Source organism: Aspergillus ambiguus, assembly GCF_047715705.1.
Source record: "Aspergillus ambiguus strain CBS 117.58 unplaced genomic scaffold BDV59scaffold_46, whole genome shotgun sequence".
Classification (NCBI taxonomy): domain Eukaryota; kingdom Fungi; phylum Ascomycota; class Eurotiomycetes; order Eurotiales; family Aspergillaceae; genus Aspergillus; species Aspergillus ambiguus.
Window position 1 is genome coordinate 157,951 of NW_027395559.1, and position 25,786 is coordinate 183,736.

Below are 25,786 nucleotides of genomic sequence, written 5' to 3' on the forward strand. Positions count from 1 at the left end.
TTGCATTGCATTATTTCGGTGTGGCCGTATCTCGACATAGAGAGATTTACAACGTAGAGGTATACAAGACATTCCGCCGGTAGACTGTCTGCAGGAAGTGCCACCGCTCGACCATCGTTGACTAATTTAATCTCCGAAACCGAGTTGTCTAGAGTACCTGCCATAGAGCCCACATAATTTCAAGGATTGGCTTTTGTAGTGAGGCTGGAAACCAATCTTTATCTACTGGCCTTTTGCCATTTTCTCGGAGTCCGCGGACCACGAGGATGCGGGACGATCAACGCGGCGGCTTACGTATTAACAAGACCAACCCCCCCCCCCCCCCTTAGACGTCTTTCTCCCCCTCGTCTCCGCTCCAGCAACAAAGAGAATTCGTGACGAGCGCTTCAATTGACCATGGATACGACCGGGTCTAAGCATGTCGAGCTGTCCGGCGATATCCAATTCATCGAGACCCCCGCAGCGACGCCCTCCAAGTTTGAAACCGGCGAGAGCTGTGGGATCTCCCTGACCAACGTCAGCTCACCCCTATCGCTAGCTTGCTACCTACCTAACCCCGCGCTTGCTGACTTCTCCAAAGGCCAAAGCTATTCACAATGCCCCATTGCCCGCAGACGGTGCAGGAAACGAAAGCTTCTCCAACGTCCTCCTGGCCGGCGCCGTCACCGGAGTCCCCGCCCTCCTAACATACCTGCTCGGCGGTGGAGTAAAAACTTTCATCGTCGTCGCTCTTCTTTCTGTACTTCCTGTCCTGGTGGCCTTTTGGACCTGGACCTCTACCTGCAGCCCACGAACCAACGACAAAGTCAAGTTGCCCGGCCGCCCCATTGAGCACTATGTGACCTTCAAGCGCGATCAGGACCGGTTAAAATGGAGCGGGAGAAACAAAATCCCCATGCAGACATTTGCGGAGATGTACTTGGATGGCTTGGTAGATTTCAACGGCGACGTGCTCGACGTCATGGAATACCGGCATGATTGGGCCAGCTTTGCCTTTACCTGGGATCTGTTCAAGTTCATCGTCTTCACCTTCTTTGTCGACGTCATCTTCCACACAAAAGCCCAGGATGAGGAGCAGATCCGCCCCAACTATGACTGTGGCAACGACCATTACGCCTGGTTCCTCGGCCCGCGCATGATCTACACGTCCGGAATAATCTCAGACCCCGAAAGGGAGGAAACCCTGGAGGAGATGCAGGACAACAAGATGGCCATTGTTTGCGAGAAGATTGGCTTGAAGGATGGTGAGACCATGCTGGACATTGGCTGTGGCTGGGGAACCCTGGCCAAATTCGCCAGTCTTAACTACGGCGCCAAGGTGACCGGACTTACAATTGCTGAGAATCAGACCGCTTGGGGCAATGATGCCCTTCGGAAGGCTGGCATCTCCGACCAACAGAGCCGCATCCTCTGCATGGACTACCGCGATATTCCCCGAACGAAATACGACAAGATCACACAGCTGGAAATGGGCGAGCACGTCGGTATCCGGAAGCTTACCGGGTTCTTCCGCCAATGCTATGACATGCTTAATGACGACGGATGCATGTATGTGCAGCTTTCTGGTCTGAGACAGGCTTGGCAGTACGAGGATTTCGTCTGGGGTCTGTATTTGAACAAATACATTTTCCGGGGCGCGGACGCTTCGACCCCCTTGTGGTACTATGTGAAATGCCTCGAACAAGCTGGATTCGAAATCAAAGGGTGAGACGCGGCTGGGTCCTCTTCTCGTTTTGACAAAGTCTGACGGCAAACAGTATTGATACAGTTGGTGTCCACTACTCGGGCACGCTCTGGAGGTGGTACCGTAACTGGGTTGGAAATCTCGAGACAATCAAGGCCAAGTATGGTCTTAGATGGTACAGGGTGCGTATTTGGAAGTCCCTTTTTTTTTTTTTTCTGGTACAATAGCCACTAATGCTCGATAGATCTGGGAACTCTTCCTCGCCTGGTCGGTCATCGCCTCTCGCCAAGGCTCTGCTACCTGCTACCAGATGGTCGTCGTCAAGAACCTGAATTCGACTCACCGTATTAATGGTGTTCCCAGCCAGTATGGCCTTGCCGGTGCTCTCGCCGCGAGTAGGAAAGCGGGCAAATCTCGTCTGCCTTAGACGGTCGATGTTGTTATGAAATGTTCAACGAACGCACCACCGTGGGAACGCACTCATGGTGTTTTAGATTTCGATATTCCTCATATGGACTATCTTACGCTGGGCAAGTGTCGTTGCGATGGGATAGGTTTTAGAGGGTAACTCCAGTTGCCCCGAGAGTCGACGGCGGAGGATTTATTGCACTGAAGGCTGGCCACGTACTAGGGAGATGATTCAACGGTGTTACATGGGTGGGAAGAGATAGAGTCTTAAAATCCGGACACTTGTAGAAGGATCTAACGAACGCAGTACTCAATTCCAACTATACGAGGCTCAGTGAGGTTGTAGATGGGAAATGGGTCGGAGAAAGCGATATTCGGCCTGAAGCTCAATAAAGAGTAGCATCCATGTTTGAAGCTTTCTGGCTGACATCGTAGTTACTGAATATTTAACACGTAGGTCCTCACCTACGAGTATACAGGAGCGGTCGGTATAGGCACTGGAATTCCTGTCCGGGAGCAGGGGCCCTTACTGCGAAGAAAGATAGTTTACAAAACAAAAAATTATTTCATTAAAGCCTATACATCAGTAGGTAGAAGAAATATGCATGAGTATGCAAACAGTCCAGCCTATTGCAGATCTTTTTTGTTAGATTCATTGGCCTTCTTCACGCTAACAATGTCATTAATCAGTGAGTCATTTTGAAGTGCCCTTTGTGCAGCTTCGTTTCCAGCAACAGCCTTGCTGGGTCCTTGACCGGAACCAAGATGTTTGTTATCCCATCCCCAGCCTGTGAGATACACTCCGATGAAAAAGGTTTGTCTCCCCTTCTCCGGTTGAATGGGCTCGCGCTCATCGACGTATTTCAACTTGACATGTTTGCCCATTATCTTCTTGGCGAGGCTCTCCTTTGCATTCAACACCTGCGGTTGAACAACACGGCCTGAAAGTTTAGGCGCCCACAGTTGAATCAACCATTTCTCAACGTTCTGGTAGCCATTTTCGGGGTCAGACAATATAGCTGCTGCCGCATAAGCTTCAAATATATCGCCTTTAGTTTTTGTCCACCGCTTGGGTTGGGTCAGGTATTCCTGCGGCACCGACGCTTTGCGATCAAGCGAATAAATTGTCGCATACTCAGCGAGGGTTTCATTCTTTACCAGGAGTTCTCTGATCTGCGAGATTTGACCGGAAGATATGCCCTGATATGTATTCCAAATGAATTTCGTGGCGATAAGCTCTATGTACGCATCTCCGAGAATTTCAAGCCGGTCGTAGGTTGCGCAAACATCGTTCGTCATAGCAGGATGAGTAAAAACCGCTCTCTCTAGCGTGGTGTCAAGTACTGGGGGCAACGCGGGCGGATAAACGCTGTTTCCCACTAGATCCGAACAGGGGCTTTTGTCAACCTCTTCTGTTCGAATAGGACCAGAGGGGGCAGGGATATCATCGACGTGTGGGACGTATCCATGTCTGTTTCTCGCTTTTTTGGTGGGAGCTGTGTCCTGCAATCTGCACACCTTCGGATCTGGTCTGAGAGGGGCTCCCTCCGATGGGGTCGAAAACACAGACTTCCTCTTCTTATTCATCAGGCCCAGGTGATTTTAGAGAAGCGCAGTTAGATCTGAACCCGAACATTTCTTGACGCTGAAGGCTGCGGCGTCATGTGATAACCGCTGTCGCGAAGTCACGTGGAGATTAAGGAATACCGACGGAAGCCCAGAAGTGCCCGTTCAGATACTTACACACTCCAATGCACAAACCATGGCGGTGCCATACAACCGAATACTCAGCCTAGCGAAGGTAAGTGTCCGAATATGATCAATTCTTCGATATTTAGCAGAAAAATCGATCTCTAACTGCATTCTCCAACAGGCACAATGTCGTATCTTCTCACTTACTTTCAACCCGGATCGGCTACGTTTGGGAAATAAAATCCTCCGCCAACGCCTGCGTGGCCCTGCCATTGCTGCATGGTATCCCAGAAAGACCGTTGCGTTCCGCGATTTACAAGATGCCTATCGCCCCCTTGGTTTGACGATGTTCGATGAGGTCGAGGATGACAGGGAAGAGGCAATTCAAATGTACGATGCGCATCTGGCCTTGCAGTTCGGGCTGTTACTGATCGTGTACACAGTGCAAAGCTACGAGGAAAGGGCAGACCCAAGAAAAAGAGGACGGCTGCGGGTAAGTGGAATCTCCCGAATAGGCTCAGGCCTTGCTAACCATTGGCACAGAGTCGAGAACGGCCAAGAAGAAGAAATAAAGGAACGCACCATTTCTGTACCATTGAATGTATTTATAACTTGCGACTATTCACAATGTATCATGCGCAATACCCATCAAAATCCAAGCTTTGCAACACCCCTTGTCGACATTGCAAGATTGACTTGAGTGTTGTCGATCCAGAGGCGCGACGTCATGGAGAATTTATTCTGAGTAGACCTCACATTCGTAGAAAGTAGCAACCGCTGTAACCAAACTCTCAGTATCATTTCATGTTTTGTTATGCGGGCGTCCTCTAGTCATATGTTCCAGATGGCCGGCTGTATGCTGATAGTGGTCACATGACCGCAGTGCGGCAAGGAGCGCGACCTCAAACTGTGGAACTTTTAGCAGGAAGTAGTATCTAACAACTTCAGATTACGAACCCAACAAATCACTCTAAAAGCTGTTTTATAAAACTGGTGCATCGAAAATTTCATCTGGAATTTATTTTCTGCCTCGAAAGGATTCAGCATGAAACCAAGCAAGAATCAGTTGCGGAGAGCAAGGAAAAAGGCTCTAAAAGCTCAGGTATGGCCCTTATGGACGCAATGTGCAACGAAGACTGATGGATTCCGTGAAGGCCAACGACACTCCAAGCACTACAACGCCGGACCAGCCCGTGGAAAACACTCCGCAGCCACCTACCTCTCAACATAATGACCCCGACATCCGAGTTTCGTCCCCCGACCCAGAAGACCCGCTATGGCAGATGTACAAGGGTGTCCTCGACAAGTTCGATGAGACTGAAGACAGCACAGCACAGTCGAAAGATGCCGAAAAACCTGAGATCTACTATGATGACGACGATGAAATACCGGACGAGGAGGAAGGCGAGCCAAAATTGTCAAAAAAGAAACGGAAGGAATTGAGCAAGCTTTCTGTTGCCGAGCTCAAGGCAATGGTTCGGAAGCCCGAAATCGTTGAATGGACCGACACATCTGCTCCTGATCCTCGGCTACTCGTCCACATAAAGTCGCAACGCAACGTTGTCCCAGTCCCATCTCACTGGTCGCTCAAGCGAGAATATCTGTCTTCCAAAAGAGGCATTGAGAAGGCCCCGTTTGCCTTACCCAAGTTCATCCAAGAAACGGGTATCTCGGAGATGCGCGACGCTGCGTTGGAAAAGCAAGAGCAAGCAAGCTTGAAGCAGAAACAAAGAGAACGGGTTCAGCCTAAAATGGGCAGGCTGGACATTGATTACCAAAAGCTATACGAGGCCTTTTTCCGGTTTCAAACGAAGCCAGAGCTGACTCGTTATGGTGAGGTATACTACGAGGGCAAGGAGTACGAGACTAATCTCAAACACTTGCGGCCAGGAGAGCTGAGTCCAGAGCTGAAGGAGGCACTTAGTATGCCGCCTGGCGCCCCTCCTCCTTGGCTAATCAACCAACAACGGTATGGTCCTCCTCCGTCCTACCCAGCTTTGAAAATCCCCGGTCTGAACGCCCCGCCGCCTCCTGGTGCCATGTGGGGATATCACCCCGGTGGCTACGGCAAGCCCCCAGTCGATGAACACAACCGGCCTCTTTACGGTGGTGACATCTTCGGAGTGTTGCAGCCCCAGCAAAGTGTCCAACAAGGTGAACCGGTGGAGAAGGATCTCTGGGGAGAACTGCAAGCGCCAGAGCTATCCGAAGAAAGCGAGGAAGAGGAGGAAGAGGAAGAAGAAGTCGACGAGGAAGATATGGACGGAGTGCAGACGCCCAGCGGACTCGAGACCCCAAGCGGACTAGCCTCGGCTGTCCCCTCGGAATACGTGGAAACCGACAATGCGGGCGAGTTTGATGTGCGTAAACACTACGCAGGAACCGAGACCGAAGAATCAGCGATGCCAAGGAGTGCTTTCCAGGTTATCCCTGAACGACAAGCAAATGTTCAAGGTTTCTTTGGAGGCGATAGGGTTTACGACTTGAACGCGCCATCCGGGAACCTGCCTGTCCTTGGTGCTGAGGATGAAACCAAGAAGCGCAAGAAACCCGGTGACGTTGACGTATCTATGGATCCGGATGCTTTGCAGGCCAACGAAGGCATCAGTAGGGAGAACATACGCAACCTTTACGAGTCTAACCGACAGCGGGAAACGAACCCGAACTGGGGCTTCCAGGAGGACTTGAGTGACATGATCGCCCAGGAGAGTCGAAAGCGGCTCAAGAACGAAGAACGGCGAGCCAGGCACTGAATCTTGTTTATAGTTTATGGCGTGATCGTTGGTTGCACGGCGGCAAGGGTTGAATTCTTCGTCCACAAATTTGTATCGATACACTTCAGGTGGTTTAACACGGTGTTTGTCTGATTGATCCCGTTCTTCCCTCTCCAGATCATCTCGTAGGCCGGTCTAAATGAAAAGCAAGAGAACTTCTGTCCAGCGCGAAGTGCGATAATTTCCGCCCCTCCAAAAATACATTAATAGAGACGATGGTAGCTTCGTCCGTTATTGAACACATAGGGATGCTCGGGCGATTGAAACACATGCCTGATTTTGGGTTGGTGTGCTGCCTCTACTGCCTAGATAGGCATCTCCCCGCACCCAAACCGGCCCCGCAGGAACTTCTGTCCCTCACCACTTTTCCAAGCCGATCCGGCGCCTTCATGCCCGTACTTCTACAGCGTATCACGATCTAGAGACCATGGACACTACAGGAGGGAACCCAGCCACAAATTCCAATCCGGTTGTCTTTTTTGACATCTCTCTCGCCGGTAGGTTCTCAACCCGCACTGACCTTGTGGAAACATCTCGCATTGCTCGACGAGTGAGCCGATGAAAAAGAGAATGCTTCTGCTCTGTCAGATCGCCCGAGAAGGACGTAGAGCCGCATAGTGGAAGACAGGCTAAGGATTCCATTCTAACAGGGGAGCCTCTGGGCCGGATCAAAATGGAACTCTTCGCCAATATCACTCCGCGTACAGCTGAGAATTTCCGCCAATTCTGCACGGGGGAGAGCAAAAACTCCCAAGGCAAGCCACAGGGCTACAAGGGCAGCAAATTTCATCGAGTAGTACGTGCAGAAGAACCCGCTCAAATATGACTTCCTAAGCTGATTGAATCTCCAAGATCAAAGACTTCATGATCCAAGGTGGCGACTTTGTAAAGGGTGACGGCACTGGATCCTGCACCATCTACGGCACGCCCAAGTTCCCAGACGAGAATTTTGCCCTGACGCACGACCGGGCAGGTCTCCTCAGTATGGCAGTAAGTCAAGAACTGTATCCAAAAACACCTCCGCCAATTAATAACTTCTATCAAGAACTCTGGGCCCAACACGAATGGTTGCCAATTCTTTATCACAACAACTCCGACCCCCTTTTTGAACAACAAGCATGTTGTCTTTGGTCAGGTAATTGATGGGATGGACATCGTGCGCATGATCGAAAATACTCGCACCACCCGGGACAAGCCTAATCAGGATGTGACTATTGCGCAGTGTGGAGAAATGTGATATGCTTTTCGTATATGGAAGATCGTTACAAATAAAAGACGTAATAGATGGATCAATAAACATCTAATCCTCCGCCTGGTATAAATATTTTCTAATCTTCCTTTCCATGGCCAGAAGGACGGTTGGGACATGGGCCTTAGTCCCATATGACTCTATAGTTTGAACTTGCTGAGGTAGTCCGTCGCCAGATCAACGGCTTCGTCAACCTTGTCAGGATTGACACCATTGCCAATGGAAGTAGGCCCTTTGCCTCCAGCCTTTCCCCCAATCGCTCCGGAAACAGCCGCCGCCCATTCGCTGGCAGAAGCTCCTTGCTCGCTAGCGGCCTATTGACGGGAAGAATTAGTTAGCTGCTTCTCTGCTACCAGAATGATAAAGATGACTTTTCATACCTTTGAAACATGACAGCCATGAGCAACGCGACCGGCACCAGAATCGGCAGCCAAGACATATACCGACTTATCCTGCATCTTCGACTTGACGTGGTTGATTGCCTCACTAACAGCCTTCGAGTTGGCAGATATCGGCAACTTGGCAACAAGCCAAGCTTTCCCTTCATTAGTGGGGTCCGCGAAGTAAGAAGTGATCGCTTCGAGGGCCTTCTTCGACTCGAGCTTTTGCTGTGCTTTTTGGGCGTCGAGAATCTGCTTGTTGATCCGTGCGAATCGTTCCCGGAACTTCGATTTTTGAACCGCAGATATTATGAGCTGGTTAAGCTCGACTTGTATTTGCTTAGCTTCTTGTTCCTTCTCGGAGCCCAGGGCCATCGTCTCTAGACGGGCCAGACGCTTTTCAAAGTCCGCCGCAAGTCGCTGAACCTCATGAGCGTCTTCGCCAGTCACAGCGATGATCCGGCGAATGCCTTTAGCGATGCCGCTTTCTTCGAGGACAACCAGATCTTTAATGTCGCCAGTCTTCTGCACGTGGGTTCCACCGCAGAACTCGATACTAACCTTCTCCCAGCGAGGATCGCCAACGTTCTTCAGGATTTCTTCAAGCTCGACGCCGACTGAAACAACACGGACAGGGTCAGGGTAGGTCTCGCCAAAGACAGCCCGGACACCAGAGATCTGCTTGGCAGTCGTAAGAGGCAGCTCTTGCGAGTAGACAGCGCAGTTTTGTCGGATATATTCTGTCGAGATATCCTCAACCTTCTGCAACTCCGCATCTGTCATTGGTGCCTTGTGCGAGAAATCAAACCGCAGCTTCTCTGCAGCAACAAGAGAACCTTTCTGTTCAATACCTTCACCAAGGACTTCTCTCAGAGCAAAGTTAAGAATGTGCGTTCCTGTGTGGTTGTTCCTAATAGGCCAGCGACGAAGTTCATCGTACTCGCAGATAACATTGTCCCCAACGGAGAAGGAACCATACTTCATGAAACCCGTGTGGAGGACGTACCCACCGTAGAGCTGTACATCTCCTACTTCAAGCTCAGCTTGGCCATCAATGACGATTCGACCGGTGTCATTTTCCTGGCCACCCTGCTCAGCGTAGAAATTGGTTCGATCAAGGATAATGCCGAGCTGCTCTCCGGAAGCAATCTCATTCGTCGACGTGCAGAAAGATTTGCCATGGTAGATCGCCTTGACCTGAGCGTTGATGTTTCCCCTGCCGAACTTGGCGGAGTCGTCGGTCTTATGGACATCGTCCATCTTCTCCAGTTTTCCGAGGTCATGGACATCCAGCTTCACAGCTTCAGCTGCCGCCTTTTTCTGTCCTTTACTGGCCTCCTTCGCTCTCAAGCGGGCCTCCTCAAACTCAAGGTTATCAATCCGAAGACCGCGCTCTTCGGCCATAATCTGAGTGAGGTCCACCGGGAAGCCGAAGGTGTCGTAGAGTCTCCAAACGTCAGCGCCATGGAGCTTGTCGTCTCCCTTTGACTTGGCCTGCTGGGCATATTGCTCAAACTGGCGTTCGCCGCGATCAAGGGTTTTAGAGAAGGAGATTTCTTCCTCGTCAAGGATCTCCATGACATCATGCTGCTTTCTCTTCAGCTCCGGGAACATGTCGCCGAGCTGATCCACGACAGTGGGGACAAGCTTGGAGAAGAAGTTGCCAATATCAACCTGGAAGTACTTGCGGGCGAAGCGGGCACCTCTGCGCAGAACTCGGCGAATAACATAGCCACGACCATCATTGTTAGGCAGCACACCGTCAGAGATAGCAAACATCAGTGTCCGAATGTGATCAGCAACAACGCGGTAGGCAGTGTCGATACCATCCGAGTCATCGGCACCGAAGCGTCCTTGGTATTCCCGAGCGCCGGTGATGTTGCGGATAGCTTCGAAGAGCGGGGTGAAGACGTCAGTGTCGTAGTTGGAAGACTTATCCTGAAGGATGGAAACCAGTCTCTCGAAGCCCATTCCAGTGTCGATGTGCTTGTTAGGTAGGGGTCGGAGAGATCGATCGGCTTCACGGTTGTACTGGATGAACACGTTGTTCCAAATCTCGAGAACATCCGGGTCATCCATGTTGACCAGGTGCGCCGCGTTGCGCCCTCCGATTCTATCGTAATGGATCTCACTGCAGGGACCACAGGGGCCCTGGTCACCCATTTCCCAGAAGTTGTCCTTCATATTACCGGGCAGGATATGGTCCTCGGGGACGCCCACGGACTTCCAGAGCTCTTTGGCTTCCAAGTCCGGCTCCAGCCCGCCTTCTTTATGACCCTCAAAGTATGTCACGTAGAGACGCTGGGGGTCCAACCCGTAAACGGTAGTCAGAAGCTCCCAGGAGTACCGAATCGCCTCCTTCTTGAAGTAGTCGCCAAAACTCCAGTTACCCAGCATTTCGAAAAAGGTATGATGGTATCCATCTTTTCCGACGTCGTCGAGGTCCTAGAAAGATAACCGTCAGTTCGGACGCCACCGAAGGGAATCGGACCATTCCTGCTCACATTATGCTTTCCACCGGCGCGAATACACTATTCCTTGGAGTTAGCACTCTCTCGAAAGAGGGAATCGAACAATAAAATTGGGGTGGGACGGTCACACCTTTTGCGAATTGACAGCACTCTTCAGAGTTGCGAAGTCCGAGTTTGGATCGACGGTTCCCAGGAAGATGGACTTGAACTGGTTCATGCCCGCATTGGTGAAGAGAAGCGTCGGGTCCGCGAGAGGAACCACGGGGGAGGAGGCAACTGGATGGAGAGAATAGCGTTAGCCATGAGGGGGTGGTGGTGATGCGACGCGCGACAGTGGCAATACCGAAAGAATGGCCATTTTTCTTGAAGAAATCAAGAAAGGTATCCCGCACACGCTTCGCAGTCCATTCAGGACCACCCAGAGAAGCCGAGCTCATCCTGGTGGTTGGTGGGAGAGGAGGGGTAGCGGGCGAAAAGATCGGAGGTGGGGGAGTGTGAAGATGGCAGTAGAATGTTCTGGGGTTTGACCTAAAAGGCGACGACGACCAGAGATGAGTCAAGCCCAGTTGTTCCCCTCCCTTCTTCAAAAGCCTATGGACTCGCATCAAGTAGCCCACTCAGCGATGCATCCACCTCCTGTTGCTCACGGATTGCAATAATAGTCGAGTCGCTGTTCCCCCAAGACCCACTGAAACGAAAATTTCCTACCGGGACTGGTTTGTGGTTGCAGTGGTGGATGGCTCATCATCCTGATACGGGACTCCCTCACGGAAAAAAACGTCCCGCCGAGGGCGATCCCGACGACCAGCCCCTGGCAAAGAAGTTCGGCCGCTTACAGATAGGTATGTGCGTGCCCAACCCGCCGTCTTCTTTCTTTCTTATTCAGCCATCTCATCTGGGACACTCTTCAGATCCGGTCGTCGCAATTGACCACTGCCCCGGCGAAACGGGTTCGCTGGAACCCGTCGACCGGGGAAACACCGCCCCGAATGGCGCTATGATGCTGGATGATACAAAGCATACGATCTACATCCATGATCTGGACCGCGAAATAGAGGAGATAGATAAAGCAGATAGCGCTTTCACAATTATACCTGGTCTGGGCGAGAACCTATCGACAATCCCGCGATTGCTCGTACCGGAGACCGGACCCAAGGGCAACGAACTGGTCTTGTACCGGGAGCCGGCGTCCTTGACCGTACCAGAGGAGGAGGATAGTGTCCGACGGGCGTTGATCGAGACGAGAGAACGAGCTCGTCAGGGGACGAAGAGGGATAAACCTGGTGCTGTCGTAGACACCAGTTGGACGTCATCGGGAGATGCCGTTGACTTGAACCATAGCGGACAGGAAGAAGATCGAATGGACCTCGATACCGTTTGACCATCACTTCGTACCTCTCCTCCATACGACAGACATCTGGAGCCGTCGACAGACGCGTATTGATGTAATCATAGACGGTCCAGATACCGTCTCATACCCGGCGCCAACAGTGATTTGTGCGGTGTAAAATATCCGGATTACCGCCCAATACCACATGCCCCGTCAGACCCGCCGCCCCGTGACCTGGACTTGCGTGTGTCAGCCTCAGGGTGATGTGGAGTATCGACCACAGCGCTATTTCTGGCTCTAATTGCCCACCAGCAACCGGCGTCAAACGCAGGACCCATAACCTGGAGTCTCCCCCAGCAGCTCTGGAAGCAGCTGTCTTCAGTGAGGAGCCGTTTTTTAATCGGCCTGTCTATCCTGTCTCGATCTCTGGCTCTAGATGACTCCCGACTCCGCTTTCATCTAGCCGGGCGCGAATCCTTGACTCCGGCCTCGTGTGCTCACAAAAAGAACGCTATCGGCCATCAGATTGGGTCCTCTCTTATCGTCTGTTCATCTATCTCGCCTTCAACGTGGCTTGTGAGGGGACCTGCTCTTCTTGATTGAATGAGCATTCTTCGCATCGCCCACGGGATCCCTCTTCTCTTCGGCATCTTCCCCCTCTCAAGATGGCCACAACCACCAGTTCCTCTCCGGATGCTACAGGTACCCATCCTAGCGACGGCGATGGTAGTCCGACGAGCTCCCCCCTTCTTTTCTTTGTCGCTCTCGGATTTGGTGTTGTCTTCACCAATTTGTGGTATGTTCCAGTTCGGGTGGACGACATTCCCTGATCCATTGGCTCACCCTGCTCTCTCCTAGGATCATCGTCGGCGTGAAGTATTGTTTTCGCTACAATCAAAGGAATCGTCAATTACGAAACGAAGAAACCGGGGAACCGATCGATCTAGTAGCCATGCCTCGACCGCACCGACGAAGGAGGGAAAAGAAGCTGATGAGCATGGACGAGGTCAACGAGAGATTTCCCCTCGTGAAATACAAGGCATGGAGGTCTTCCCGGGCAAATGAGGGTCTCCCGACGGAAGGGGGCATCTCGGCGCCGAATAGTAGACCGCAAAGCCTCAAGGAAGACCTAGCAACGGCCTCTCAGCCCATGGGACACTGCCGGGTCGGGTCCGCCACCTCTCAGTCATCCACCCCTCTCCGACCTGCGGACACATCAACCGTGCAGTCTGAGAAACCCCCTGGGACTGTAGAACACGAGCCTCCTGGTACGGGGTCTGATCCGAACTATGCGGATGTGAAGAAGGATTATAGGCATGATTCGTTGGAAGTCGATGACGAGGACGTCGACAACCACATTAGCACCGCAGTTCCCACGGAGTTGCTGCCTAACCCCGGTGATTCCTGCGCCATTTGCCTTGATATGATCGAGGATGATGATGACATCCGTGGGCTGACGTGTGGACATGCTTTTCACGCATCGTGTGTTGATCCATGGCTAACAAGCCGGAGGGCGTGTTGCCCCCTATGCAAAGCGGACTACTATACGCCAAAGCCTCGTGCCGACAATGCTGAACATGCGGGCACCTCTGAACGCTCTCGTCGTGGCCATCCAACTCGGATGCCAGTCCCGAATCCACCACAAGCTGCCTTCATCGGAGGCAGAGCTAACCCGTTTAGGACACGACGAGCACCACCAGAACGAATTACATCGTCTCAAAACCGACCTATGACTTTGCCTTTTTCGCTGCCTCATTTCCGCCGGCAACAAAGCAACCGTACTGGTGACTCATTGAACACCGCACAAGAACGCTCTGATTCTCACGGATGGGCATCAAGACTTCCCCATATACGGCCATTAAATCTTTCTATATTCTCTGGCCGAAGGTTCATGTCCAGAGGAACGGACCCGCAGTCTGCAAATGGACCACGTCCGGATGAGGATCGGACGCCTAGCCAACTAGAGGCTGGCTCTCGGACTTAGCCTGGAGTCTAGCCATGACCCACTACTTTGTTCTTCTATCACCTGGGTGCTATCTGAGATACACACCTTCTTGCCTAGGCGTGCAAGTCACGCCGTTTTGTTGTACAATACCTCATCTCTCTTCGATTATCGGCTGTGCGTGGCTTATGTCTTCTACCGGCAAAGCGCGGGAATACCCCGTTCCTCGCTTTCGTCTTCCTTATTGCCCCCCACGTGCCTTCCGTGCTCGGTTATTGACTCTTTCTTTCCTCCTCCTTTTTACGACGTGGCGTTGGTGATATTACGTATAGTTCTTGACAGGGTCAGGGCCGGTAACCGAAACTTTGGCGTCATCTGTTTGGCTGTTTTCTTGGATCTTTTCTGGGCACGTTACTGGAGTTTGTGTATGTCTGATCGTTCGAAATACCACATTTGCATTCTGCTTGCTGTTTTCTATGTAGTGCGGATATGGTAAAATATATGTACAACGCGAAGAAGAATCCATCAGCAACCGAACGATACGGCTCTCACCAGAGCGGTCATTATATCCATTACAAGACAAGAACAATTGCAGGGAAGCGGGGTATCAAATGATCAGATGGGTTCTACTTTTGCGAGCTGGTGGCCCCGACCCCCGCGCTGATAACCCCTGGGAGTTCTCCTTGGCCAACAGTGAAAAGCATGCCGATAGCAGTGCTGATGGCTACGACCACCAGAATACTGATACCCGCGATAAGGAAGAACGGGGAGCTGATATCCCTCTTTTGGCATGCAGCACCGCCCCAACGCACTTTCTGCACGGAGCCATCCTCCCGTCTGATTGTGGTTTCCTGGCACTTGCAAGCGTAGCAATCGCCGTCGTCCGCGGCGCTGGACTTCTTGTAGCAGAATCCATGGCCCGAGCAGCCGTTTGTCGCCTCACTGCAGGACGAATTTGAGGCGTAACACACGGGGGCCACGGGCAGAGATGTCTGCTCAGCGTACTCCCTTGCCGACAGGTGGTGGATAGTATTGGCCGCAGGGACGTTTCGCAGATTCAACGTCCGTTTCGACTCATTGGCGGGAGCGGGCAGGAGCAGTGCGGTAACCTCGTTTCCACCAAGTGCAAGGTCTTGCAGGCCGCGGAAGAGCGCGCGCAGAGGATCCGTCGACTTGGTGAGCTAGGAGAGAGTTAGAAAACGTCAAACCAACCGAAAGTAGGACAGGCGGGTACCTCTAAGGTGATCGCCAGAACAGATACCGGCGCGTTCTGGCTGGTCCAGGATTCGACTGCCTGGGCCTGGTCCAGTAGCTTCTCATTGAATGCCTGGGGTCTGGCTTTGAACAACGCGCTCTTCCGGAGACAGCTTGTAGTAGCCTGGAGAATTTCGAGTCAGCCACAGTCCTCCATCATATGTAGACAGCCACCACCGGGTACATACCTCAGCAGCGTTGGATCCAGCCTTGCTGTCAGCAACGGACACACAGTGTCCCTCTCCGGCCGCTGTTCCGCTTTCCAAGCCCAGGAGCTGGCCAACAAACTCCGTGTTGAGAATTTCCGTCGAGGGGTGGGAGACGAGTAGATTGTTCGGATATTCGTCGCGGATAGAGGAAGCTAGTCACGCGTCAATGATCCCGTTCGTTGGTTATGCGTCACATCGGAGTTCAGTCGCATCAATTGCACATACCGACTTGCGAGTCTACACCTCGTACGATGAGGAGGTTCTTGGTCGACTCATCACTGCCGGACGAAGTGCTAAATAAAGGAGTCGGCGATCCGCCGAATGTGTTCAAAAGCTCAACCGTGTCATGATCCACGGTCCCGAGAGTTGACATGGGAGCTTCCATGCGGAGCTCCAAAAGCCGCTTAGCCGTATCATCGGATATCACGGGGGAATCCAGATTCCCCCAAGAAGAATAAGAATCAAAGGCGAATACCGAAGCTCCACAGGCTCTGCTAGCTAACGATGCGGTCACTGACAGAGCCAGGACGCTCTTGGAGAGCTGCAACATCCCGGATTCAGTAGACGGTTGAGATCTTTGAGGGGTTGGGCGTGGAGTGTATTCTTTGAAGAGACGACCTAGGAGATCCTAGATCACCGGGGCGAGGGATAATACTGGCTTGGGGAGGTCTCTTGGTGGACGGAGCAATGCGAGACGACGTACGCACGCAGGGATGGATATCCAACGGAGCCTCCTTGGCGTTCCGTCACGTGGGGTGAGGCCCACCCCCATTCGCCTCCGAACGGACGCCGAAGTCGCGGCTTCAAATCAATATCAGCGTTGCACTTGACGAACTTCATCGCCCAACCTTCTCCAACCACAACAGTTTTACTTCCCGATCTCTTCACGCTAGAGAACACTGCCTCCCTCGCATATCTGTGGGTATTGACGCCAACCCTTCGAATCGTCGCGTCCAACGATCTCCGAACCTCCACGTCGCAACGCCAGCAATCGACATGTTCCTGTCTTAAATCGCTCCACACTCTCAATGTTTCGGCTTAGGCGCTTTCTTCCAAATCCCCAGTTATTTTTCCGGATAAGTCCGCCGTCCCCGCGAAACTCGCACATCTCCAATGTCCGTCAGGTAAAATTCAAACGGCCATGGATCAGGTAAGTAAAGAGAAATTTCATACTGTCGGCGTTTCGATGTGAATCGCATGCGATACTGATATATCTATAGGAAATTCCTGTCCACGTGCCTTCTCTACGGTACCGCGTTCCACCTTTGGAGTTCTTTCGTACTCATACAGTTTGATGACACCCTACACGACGCCGATGCAGCGCAAGAGCCACAGGCTGGGAATAGAGGCTCGGTCAAAGACCGAGACGCTACCGACGAATCTGAAGAATCCGCCGACTCGGAACCTATCTTCATTCCTTTGGGCTGGCCGCGACTACGCAAGGGAGAACTCTATGTGGCATCAGACCCCGAGTGGAAGGAGTTTGCAAAGATTTCTCGTGACCGCGAAAAACTCCAGGCGTTGAGAGGTGTGTGGATTGCCCGCTTTGCCAGAATGTATGCTTACCCTTGCAGAGGAGTTGACATCCATCGTTCTGAGTGATGCCTCTCGCTCAAATATGCTTCTGGGTGCCCTCGGCGGCCCTCTCACCGTCACGGGGTCCTGGCTAGTGCATCACTTTCCGCATCGCTCGCCACCCTTGTATAGTCGGTCTGGGTAAGCGACCCTTCCTATACGTGTCCGACTTCATTCTCACAGCTCCCAGGTTAGAGATCGCAGATACAGGAGTGTATTGGAGTGACAGACTCATATCGTCGGAACATGGAGATTTAATGCGCAAATGCATGCGTCCGCTCTACGTGACATTGGCTATCAGGGATGCGTACATGGTGCTGTTCAAACGGCAGCTTGCGCGGTTCAATATCATAGATCAGGAAGAGGGTGTGGCGAACGCCCATCTTCAGCAGCAGAAAGCGCTATCGGCGGATCTTAGAACCCTCGATGGATTGAGCCGCCTATCGCAGCTTGAATCCTCCCCCCAAGAACCTCCCAGTCCTCCACAGGACACGCCTCAGGCAAATGCTGAATCTCGTCCTCACCCGTCATTCCTCATCTCCACTTTACAGCGATTGCCCGTGCCAAAGTTCGGGCCAGGATCTGACCTGCATGCTGCTTCCTTGGCCTTCAAATTAAGATTGGACCACTGTTGGGCTCGTGAGCTACATACCCCACCTCCTGGGGTGTTCTACTTCCTTGGACCTGTTGGCGTCAAGGGCCCCCGGGGGTTCTGCAGGCTTGAAGTCAAGGGCGAATACGACCCCGCGACAGCAAAATGGACGCTTGTGTCATTGCAACTGAAGGATCTGAGCCTTTTCCAGCAGAAGCCGCTGGGTGATCCATAGGATAGCCAAATCCTTTTCGATGTACATAGATTATCCGGGCAACTATAGAACGCGTGATGTCTGTTGGAGTTGGTGGGGTTTCTTTCTGGCAGGGAAATAGAGGTTACCTTGAATAAATTCTGTTCCGTACATAGGACGCGCAAATATAATGATAGGTATAGGTCTGGACTCTCCATCAATATATACTGCCTACTCCGGAGTCAGATCTGCGGGCCGTGGACCCCACCTATGATGACATCCAGCATGCACTTTACGCCGGGAATAACTTCCCACTACACCGTAGTCTAATTCCTCGCACCTTCGTCTCATCTTACTAAGTAGTTGATGTCATCCGCTCCAGGCGGGAGACCGTTTAAAAACCCCATAACTCCCCCAAAGCACCACTTGGTTAGCATTTTACACATCCTACCCATCTTCGAATAGTTATGGCGCTTCATCCGAAATTCGCTGGCCAGAGGCTGCTTGCGTCCGCTGTCCAGCAGCCACAGCACACGCTCGAGATCTGTAAGTGACGTTGTCGGTCCAAGGCGGGGTTATCACTGACAATGCGATCGTCCAGACCTCGATTATGTCTGTCCGGTTAGTCCAATAGGACCCATGGCTCATTAGAACTCGATACTGAGACGCGATAGTTCTCCGCAAAAATGTTCAAGACTTTTTACACGTCTGTCAAGCCCGTCGTTGCGAATCAGTACCAGTCCAAGCTGCAGGTGATTTTCCGCCAGCAGATTCAGCCCTGGCATCCGTCTTCGACCTTGACCCATGAGGCTGGAGCGGCGGTCTTGAAGATAGCGCCCGAGAAGTTCTGGGACTTCAGTGCCGTTCTGTTCGACAACCAGAAGGACTTCTTTGACGTCAACGTGGTGAACGAGACACGCAACAGGACTTACGAAAGACTTGCCAAACTTGCGGGAAGGGTTGGGGTCGACGAACACGCGGTCCTCCAGATGCTGACCGTCAGCGACAAACCAAGTGCCGATGGACAACTGAATATGGGAAATCAAGTCACCAACGACATCAAGCTGATGGTCAAGGTAGGTTCCGGGGCCGTTGTGTTTCCGCCTTGTTCTAATACGAAGTACAGGCCAATCGCGTGATTGGGGTGCATGTCTCTCCAACGGTGTTTTTCAACGTATGGTTTTCATAGCATGAAGAAACCCGGGAATACCGATATACTGACTCCATCGTCTAGGGGATTGAAGAGTCGGCGATCAGCAGTAGTTTCACGGCTACCCAATGGGAGGAATGGCTGGCTAAGAATGTCGCCTGATACCTGGCACTCTAGGACCTGCTGCAGATAGGAAGGAGAGACAGTATACAAGAGAACATGGTGATTATGGAATGGTGGTAATAACTCATTGGAGAAAATGACACGCTTTAAATAGAATCGAACCATATCTCATTTCGAACCTTCCCGCAGAAGGCCTTGATTGCCTAAAACAATCTTATTTATGCATAGTCTGCACTCTAATGTTTGACTGGTGTTGACATTCCTTTGTCCAGGTTGACGGGGGGTGGTGGTGATGGACGGACCCAAGAGCGGAGGGGCTCACTGGGAGATTGGGGGTTGGTAGTTTAGAGGACGTCTGCGTGAGTTGTATTAGGGTCAGGACGAGGGACAGGAACGGAGAGAACTTACTTGAACAATAGGATATGTGGCTCTGGCTCATGAACTTCGTAGTGTTCCCAGCCCAGACTCTGACGGACGGATTAGCAATACATCAACCACAACTTGGGGAGGTTGCCTACCTGTGTGATACCCAGTGCGCGCCATTCGTCTTCCCACAGCAGTTTCAGGGTGCCTTTCGCACTGTCGAAGTAGTCTGCGGGGATCTTCTTGAGCATATTCTTGGGGAGTTGGACATGGCGGTATTCGAATTGATCGTCGGAGTATCTGTGTTTGCGTAAGCATTCCAAGGGAAGAAATCGACCACCCAGACGATCGAACGGTACCTGGCTGAATAATGGATCGAGTCGATGAATTCCTCGAGCCGTTCTCGTTCGGATTCCAACAACAGGCGGGGCTTTTTGTTTCTTCGGCTTAGATCGATATCCATGGGGAAGAGTCGAGTCGAGTCGGCCCTGCGAACCGAGAAAGGTATAGCAAGCTTGTGAGCCTGAATGAGGAATGAGAATTCAGGGTGTGGTGGAGAGGTTTCCACGGGTTGTTGCTCACGAGAGGGCGGATGGAGGATCAAAAGCGCGTCAGAAGCGACGCGAAGCGTGGGTTTGCGGGGTAGTGAATTTCCCTCGAAGGCAGACGGACTCACAGGGTGAGAAGGAGATCGGCGTCAACGATTGGGATGGATCGGAGGAGGGAATCGGAGAGGAATGCGAACAGACCGAATGCTGTCACAGGAAGCAGACGACTGCGATCCCGAGTGATCAAGATACGCTTCGGGCTTTTTGGGCGGAGGGCCCGCGTTTCTGCCTCAGGCATGTTATTGGGACCTGAGGCACTCTACCTGAGCCACCTACACAGTTTTACCATCTGCTCTGGCTGTGATTATGTTTTAGATCCAGTGTTGAATGCAATTGAGTGTCAATTGTGTAAGGAGACTCTCCATAGAGATACTACAAGATCCTACAGCCATTCAACCATATTCCATCCATGTATTCGTACAATCCCTGGATATACTAGTTAGTTAGTTCTATGCCAGCTTATCTAATTCCCAGTTACCATGGGTTTATCGTCTGGTCAGCCGAGGACCGGGTTGGTTGGTGGTGGTCGAAGGCAAAAAGAAAAAAAAAAAATCAAAGTGGGTTCCATATTTTTTTCCCTCCCAAAATTCTCCAAAATTTTTACCGCTCCCACTCCAACGCCCCAGTACCATTTTTTATAATCTTCTCCTCTCTCTTCTCTCCCTCTCTCTTCCCTTCATCCACTTCTCTTCTCCCCCTCTTTCCCTCAACCTCCTACCATCATCATGTCTGACGAAGTTTATGAGGGTGCCATTGGCATCGACTTGGGTACGCTTTTCGCTCTCACCCCACCTTCGTCCTCCATATCGTGAAACTTTGTTGACGATTTTTTTCCAGGCACGACCTACTCTTGTGTCGCCAACTATGAGGGCACCAACGTCGAAATCAGTAAGACTCCCTCCTTCTCCTTTGATCTGGAAGCCTCTGCTGACTTCAAACTCTCCGCAGTTGCCAACGAGCAGGGTAGCTACACCACCCCGTCTTTCGTCTCTTTCACCGAGAAGGAGCGTTTGATCGGTGAGGCCGCGAAGAACCAGGCCGCCATGAACCCGAAGAACACCATCTTCGATATCAAGTGAGTTCCTCCAATGGCTTTTCGCCGTCCCTCCCCCACCGATTCCATACTGATGGTCCCGCCAGGCGTCTGATCGGTCGCCGGTATGACGACCCCATCGTCAAGAAGGACGTTGAGTCTTGGCCTTTCAAGGTCGTTGACCAGGGTGGAAACCCCGTCGTCGAGGTCGAGTACCTGGGCGAGAACAAGACTTTCTCTCCCCAGGAGATCTCCTCCATGGTCCTCATGAAGATGAAGGAGGTTGCCGAGACCAAGCTTGGCAAGAAGGTTGAGAAGGCCGTCATCACCGTGCCCGCTTACTTCAACGACAACCAGCGTCAGGCTACCAAGGATGCCGGTGCCATTGCTGGCCTGAACGTCCTCCGTATCATCAACGAGCCTACCGCTGCCGCTATCGCCTACGGTCTCGGCTCTGGCAAGTCGGACAAGGAGCGTAACGTCCTGATCTACGATCTGGGTGGTGGTACTTTCGATGTGTCTCTGCTGAACATCCAGGGCGGTGTCTTCACCGTCAAGGCTACTGCTGGTGACACTCACCTTGGTGGTCAGGACTTCGACACCAACCTCCTCGACCACTTCAAGAAGGAGTTCCAGCGCAAGACCGGAAAGGATCTCTCTGGCGACTCCCGCGCTCTGCGCCGTCTCAGAACCGCCTGTGAGCGTGCCAAGCGTACCCTGTCCAACGCCACTCAGACCACCGTTGAGATCGACTCTCTCTTCGATGGTGAGGACTTCAACTCTTCCGTCACCCGTGCCCGTTTCGAGGACCTGAACGCCAAGTCCTTCAACGGCACTCTCGAGCCCGTCCAGCAGGTTCTCAAGGACTCTGGCCTCGAGAAGAGCAAGGTTGACGAGATCGTCCTTGTTGGTGGTTCCACCCGTATCCCCCGTATCCAGAAGCTCCTGAGCGACTTCTTCGACGGCAAGAAGCTCGAGAAGGTGAGTTCGGCCTCGTTCAAATATGGTTCTGATCGAAAGTGGCTAAATTTTTTTCCCCCCAGAGCATCAACCCCGATGAGGCTGTCGCCTACGGTGCCGCCGTCCAGGCTGGTATCCTCTCCGGCAAGGCCACCTCCGCCGAGACCCAGGACCTGCTCCTCCTGGATGTCGTTCCCCTCTCCCTTGGTGTCGCCATGGAGGGCAACATCTTCGCTCCCGTTGTTCCCCGTGGTCAGACCGTCCCCACCATCAAGAAGCGTACCTTCACCACTGTCGTGGACAACCAGACCACTGTCCAGTTCCCCGTGTACCAGGGTGAGCGTACCAACTGCGCCGACAACACCTCCCTCGGAGAGTTCACTCTCGCTCCTATTCCCCCCATGCGCGCCGGTGAGGCCGCCCTGGAGTGTGTGTTCGAGGTCGACGTCAACGGTATCCTGAAGGTCACCGCCACCGAGAAGTCTTCCGGCCGTAGCGCCAACATCACCATCTCCAACGCCGTTGGTAAGCTCTCTAGCGGAGAGATTGAGCAGATGATCAACGGTACGTGATTTTTGGACCCCGACGTGATTTGCATGTTGCACGATGCTGATTATTGTAGACGCTGCCAAGTTCAAGTCCAGCGACGAGGCCTTCACCAAGAAGTTCGAGTCCCGCCAGCAGCTCGAGTCTTACATCTCCCGGGTTGAGGAGATCATCTCCGACCCCACCATGTCCCTCAAGCTGAAGCGCGGCAACAAGGAGAAGATCGAGTCCGCCCTCAGCGATGCTATGGCCCAGCTTGAGATCGAGGACTCCACCCCGGAGGACCTCAAGAAGAAGGAGCTTGCTCTGAAGAGACTGATCACCAAGGCCCAGTCTACCCGGTAAACTTGGAATATAATGAACGATTGGCGAGGCGGATACGGCCGCAGTTAAAAAAATGTCTTTTTTCTGTTGTTATGCTTTATCTTGTCCATTTAACGTATAGAGACCAATACATGTGCAACGTATGAAGTGGTGCTCCTTTAAGAATACACGGAAGTGCAGGCGCTGCTATCGGTGGGTCCCTCGTCATCCGTAGCATCGCCCGCAGGTAAAATAATCTCCGAGCCGCAACGCAACAGCTTCCACCCGCTTCAACTATTCCCGCAATTGGAAGCCCACCGGAACCCAGAAACACAATGCAGCGAATACTCATCCGATCGTGTCTGCGACACGCGCCACTCCAGGCCTCACGGGCCGTTCATTCGCCCAAACCCGCGCAGCCCCCTCGTCTCGTTCCGCATTCCCATGCGCTGCCCGCCGGCGCTCAAAAATTCTCGACCTCTCCACGCCTGCTGAAGAAGAAGGACAAGGGGAAGGATGCCCCCGCAAAGAACGACGTTAAGGGCTCCAAGGCCGGCGGCGGGCCGTCGGATGACCCGTTTGACTTCTCCCAGTTGCAGGATGGGATTGCGACGGCCGTGGCTCGACTGAAAGACGACCTGTCGAAGCTCCGTGCCGGAGGACGGTTCAACACGGAGTCGCTCGAGAGCCTCCGCGTCCATTTGACCAAGGGCAGCAAGGACACCGTGCGACTGGGCGACCTGGCCCAGGTGGTTCCCAAGGGAGGCCGGATGGTGACCCTCTTGGCTGCCGAGGAAGATGTGGGTGTTTTCTCTTCCTTCCGTTCCGAACGGTCGTTGTGCTGCCATTGCTAACACAGAGCCGTGCCAATATAGCACCTCAAGCCGATCACGTCAGCAATTGTGTCGTCCAATCTGTCTCTGACTCCGCAGCCCGACGCGCACAACTCCCTCCAGCTCAACGTGCCCATCCCGCCCCCGACCAAGGAATCCCGCGACAAGACCGTCGGCGTTGCGAAAACGGCCATGGAAAAGGCAGCGGGGGCAGTCCGGGACTCCAGAGGAATGGTACACAAGCGGCTACAGGACATGCAGAAAAAGAAGACCGCGCGGCCGGACGATGTCCGCAAGGCGCAGGAGCAGATGGAGAAGCTCACCGAGAGGGGTCAGAAGGAGGTCAAGGATCTGTTCGAAGCGGCGCGGAAGGCCCTGGAACGGGGGTAATTGCCCGTGCGAGGGGCCTGGCTACGACGGCGGGAGAATCGGCGTGGAGGTAAATAGTGTCTTTCTACATAGATCATGAAGGGTGATCTCCATCCTGCGCAACCTAATGTACAACAGAACAGCGATACAAACGCACGCACAAAAAGAAAATAAGATGCCAGTAATGTACACAAACGCCTATACATCGCTCCAATTAGGCCCGCTTGGCGGGACGGCCGGCGGCCAGCAGCGACTCCACCTTGGCCGTGAACTGCGAGGTCTTTCCGACCGTTTGGTACGTCTCGTTGTTGGCGAGGGTTCTCGTGACTTCGTGGAGAATCGGCGACTTGTCCTTGCCCTGCGGCGGCGCCTTCGGGTAGCTCCCCTGGACAAGGGTCTGGATCAAGGCCTTCTTCGTTGGCCCGCTGACAGGGTTGAATTTGATTTCCTCCGGCTCCACCAAGTCGCCTTTCCGCTGCGAGTACTCGTCCGCGCGCTGCTGCGACAGCCGCTGCGCCTCCGCGAGAGCCTCCTCCTTCTCGCCGGCATCCACAAACCGGACATACTGTCCCTTGAAGAGCCGCTTACCCAGCTCGTAAGGCGGGACGTAGCCGTGCGGGGTGCGCTCGCTCAGCGACGTCAGCTTCTCGACGACCCCAGCCGCGTGCGCTGTGACCCCAGTCGGGAAAGCCGGCCACGTCTCCATCAGGTGGGAGAAGTCCGGCTGCCGCGGGTTGTAGCGGGTAGGGCTCTGCTTCGATTCCTCGGTGAGATCCCGATACACCTTCTCGATCTCCAGGCGCTGCAGGTCGTCGCCCTCTTCTGCGTCAGACTGCTTCGGTGCCCGGCGCCGCGGGGCTTTTCGGTCTCTGGAGGATGACGCCTTCGCGGGCGCTCGAGGCTTCCGGCCACGACCCGGTGGCCCGGGGCGGGCTGGTCTGGCTCGCGGAGTGCGGAGGATCTTGGCCGGCTGGCCGGCGCCGGACTGGGACGCGGCGAGGGATCTTGCGTCGAAGACGCGCCGGGGGCGAGGCCGATCGGAATTGACGTTGCTGGGGTTCAGGTTGGCCGGGGGGATGTTGGTCTTCTTGGGGTTGCGAGGTTGAGAGGTCGGAGGCCGAGCCTGAGGGTCTATGGCGGGTCAATGGACGTTAGACACGGCAATGCAGATAGATCGGGATGTAGCATATCCTTCTCGAAGACATTATCGCCGCAGGAGCGTGTGGTAGGTCGGTCCGAATCGACATCTTCAAGAGACGCTGGGGACTTACTCGGCTGGTTGTTCGCATTTTTCTGCGTCCCTGAGAACTGACGGATGGGAGTGAAGACCCCACCGGTCAGCCTCGAAGATATCACCCGTGTGCGAAGCATCTCCGACGTCGCTCCGGGTCGGATGTATGGGTGGCCTGGGGGGAGAAGGTGGTTGTCCGGAGGTCCCTGACCTGCAAATTCATTCCGCTCTGCAATCACCGCCCTGTCACGTGATATCCTCTCTGCTCCACCGCGCGACAGCATTGTGCCTGCACTCCCTGGCACTTATTCCTTAAAGCAGTCTCGCATCCAGTCTACAGACATATCCACGTCTGGTTTATTCTGTGGCACCGTGATCAGCTCCGCAATGCTTCGCCGAAAACCTACCGCGATTGCCGTGACGTCGGAAGACCTCGCGGCGTTCGAAGACAGGCGACTGCGGAAAACAACCAAGGATAACAACCCCGGAGATCACACCAAAGACGGCCTCAGTA

The 25,786-nt window shown here is 53.2% G+C and overlaps 13 protein-coding genes across 13 annotated transcripts; 8 read left to right on the top strand and 5 right to left on the bottom strand.

Annotated features, from left to right (window-relative positions):
• The first annotated feature begins 340 nt into the window (after positions 1-340).
• BDV59DRAFT_187270 (S-adenosyl-L-methionine-dependent methyltransferase) lies at positions 341-2,617 on the top strand. Its single transcript, XM_073691178.1, has 4 exons — positions 341-516; positions 581-1,704; positions 1,758-1,866; positions 1,929-2,617. The coding sequence occupies exons 1-4, from the start codon at positions 397-399 to the stop codon at positions 2,109-2,111; spliced, it is 1,536 nt and encodes a 511-aa protein (XP_073543900.1). The 5' UTR covers positions 341-396; the 3' UTR covers positions 2,112-2,617.
• A 48-nt stretch (positions 2,618-2,665) lies between these two features.
• Positions 2,666-3,844, bottom strand: BDV59DRAFT_187271 (ribonuclease III). Its single transcript, XM_073691179.1, has one exon. The coding sequence runs from the start codon at positions 3,677-3,679 to the stop codon at positions 2,720-2,722; it is 960 nt and encodes a 319-aa protein (XP_073543901.1). The 5' UTR covers positions 3,680-3,844; the 3' UTR covers positions 2,666-2,719.
• BDV59DRAFT_187272 (mitochondrial 37S ribosomal protein mS33) lies at positions 3,845-4,502 on the top strand. The gene is made up of 4 exons (XM_073691180.1): positions 3,845-3,893; positions 3,966-4,174; positions 4,228-4,277; positions 4,328-4,502. The coding sequence occupies exons 1-4, from the start codon at positions 3,855-3,857 to the stop codon at positions 4,354-4,356; spliced, it is 327 nt and encodes a 108-aa protein (XP_073543902.1). The 5' UTR covers positions 3,845-3,854; the 3' UTR covers positions 4,357-4,502.
• A 221-nt stretch (positions 4,503-4,723) lies between these two features.
• BDV59DRAFT_187274 (U2 snRNP complex subunit CUS1) lies at positions 4,724-6,703 on the top strand. The gene is made up of 2 exons (XM_073691181.1): positions 4,724-4,886; positions 4,939-6,703. Exons 1-2 carry the CDS (start codon positions 4,830-4,832, stop codon positions 6,535-6,537), a joined length of 1,656 nt encoding a protein of 551 aa, XP_073543903.1. The 5' UTR covers positions 4,724-4,829; the 3' UTR covers positions 6,538-6,703.
• Positions 6,704-6,923: 220 nt separating this feature from the next.
• cyp3 (putative peptidyl-prolyl cis-trans isomerase) lies at positions 6,924-8,020 on the top strand. The gene is made up of 4 exons (XM_073686833.1): positions 6,924-7,055; positions 7,209-7,354; positions 7,411-7,548; positions 7,604-8,020. Exons 1-4 carry the CDS (start codon positions 6,986-6,988, stop codon positions 7,793-7,795), a joined length of 546 nt encoding a protein of 181 aa, XP_073543904.1. The 5' UTR covers positions 6,924-6,985; the 3' UTR covers positions 7,796-8,020.
• BDV59DRAFT_122359 (alanine--tRNA ligase) lies at positions 7,825-10,940 on the bottom strand. The gene is made up of 4 exons (XM_073686832.1): positions 10,789-10,940; positions 10,692-10,718; positions 8,188-10,632; positions 7,825-8,121 (listed from the first exon to the last, which is right to left on the bottom strand). Exons 1-4 carry the CDS (start codon positions 10,873-10,875, stop codon positions 7,948-7,950), a joined length of 2,733 nt encoding a protein of 910 aa, XP_073543905.1. The 5' UTR covers positions 10,876-10,940; the 3' UTR covers positions 7,825-7,947.
• Positions 10,941-11,394: 454 nt separating this feature from the next.
• On the top strand, positions 11,395-12,039 carry BDV59DRAFT_205564 (uncharacterized protein; the record flags this gene model as incomplete). Its single annotated transcript, XM_073694669.1, has 2 exons — positions 11,395-11,500; positions 11,570-12,039. 2 exons carry the CDS (start codon positions 11,395-11,397, stop codon positions 12,037-12,039), a joined length of 576 nt encoding a protein of 191 aa, XP_073543906.1.
• A 223-nt stretch (positions 12,040-12,262) lies between these two features.
• BDV59DRAFT_187277 (E3 ubiquitin-protein ligase RNF103) lies at positions 12,263-14,379 on the top strand. The gene is made up of 2 exons (XM_073691182.1): positions 12,263-12,784; positions 12,847-14,379. The coding sequence occupies exons 1-2, from the start codon at positions 12,654-12,656 to the stop codon at positions 13,970-13,972; spliced, it is 1,257 nt and encodes a 418-aa protein (XP_073543907.1). The 5' UTR covers positions 12,263-12,653; the 3' UTR covers positions 13,973-14,379.
• BDV59DRAFT_187279 (DUF3844 domain-containing protein) lies at positions 14,380-16,074 on the bottom strand. The gene is made up of 4 exons (XM_073691183.1): positions 15,619-16,074; positions 15,373-15,545; positions 15,165-15,308; positions 14,380-15,111 (listed from the first exon to the last, which is right to left on the bottom strand). The coding sequence occupies exons 1-4, from the start codon at positions 15,941-15,943 to the stop codon at positions 14,557-14,559; spliced, it is 1,197 nt and encodes a 398-aa protein (XP_073543908.1). The 5' UTR covers positions 15,944-16,074; the 3' UTR covers positions 14,380-14,556.
• A 347-nt stretch (positions 16,075-16,421) lies between these two features.
• On the top strand, positions 16,422-19,065 carry BDV59DRAFT_195962 (uncharacterized protein; the record flags this gene model as incomplete). The annotated part of the gene is made up of 8 exons (XM_073692651.1): positions 16,422-16,543; positions 16,614-16,921; positions 16,968-17,109; positions 17,159-17,784; positions 18,355-18,374; positions 18,428-18,829; positions 18,880-18,927; positions 18,988-19,065. 8 exons carry the CDS (start codon positions 16,422-16,424, stop codon positions 19,063-19,065), a joined length of 1,746 nt encoding a protein of 581 aa, XP_073543909.1.
• Positions 19,066-19,220: 155 nt separating this feature from the next.
• Positions 19,221-19,956, bottom strand: BDV59DRAFT_122418 (cyclin-dependent protein kinase regulatory subunit CKS1). The gene is made up of 4 exons (XM_073686834.1): positions 19,749-19,956; positions 19,545-19,689; positions 19,435-19,493; positions 19,221-19,381 (listed from the first exon to the last, which is right to left on the bottom strand). Exons 1-4 carry the CDS (start codon positions 19,850-19,852, stop codon positions 19,345-19,347), a joined length of 345 nt encoding a protein of 114 aa, XP_073543910.1. The 5' UTR covers positions 19,853-19,956; the 3' UTR covers positions 19,221-19,344.
• Positions 19,957-20,722: 766 nt separating this feature from the next.
• On the top strand, positions 20,723-24,062 carry BDV59DRAFT_195963 (putative Hsp70 chaperone; the record flags this gene model as incomplete). Its single annotated transcript, XM_073692652.1, has 8 exons — positions 20,723-20,765; positions 20,835-20,885; positions 20,946-21,072; positions 21,138-22,011; positions 22,074-22,554; positions 22,613-22,877; positions 23,168-23,639; positions 23,715-24,062. The coding sequence occupies 8 exons, from the start codon at positions 20,723-20,725 to the stop codon at positions 24,060-24,062; spliced, it is 2,661 nt and encodes an 886-aa protein (XP_073543911.1).
• Positions 24,063-24,159: 97 nt separating this feature from the next.
• Positions 24,160-25,330, bottom strand: BDV59DRAFT_210543 (uncharacterized protein; the record flags this gene model as incomplete). Its single annotated transcript, XM_073695618.1, has 2 exons — positions 24,160-25,172; positions 25,309-25,330. 2 exons carry the CDS (start codon positions 25,328-25,330, stop codon positions 24,256-24,258), a joined length of 939 nt encoding a protein of 312 aa, XP_073543912.1. The 3' UTR covers positions 24,160-24,255.
• Positions 25,331-25,786: the final 456 nt, after the last annotated feature.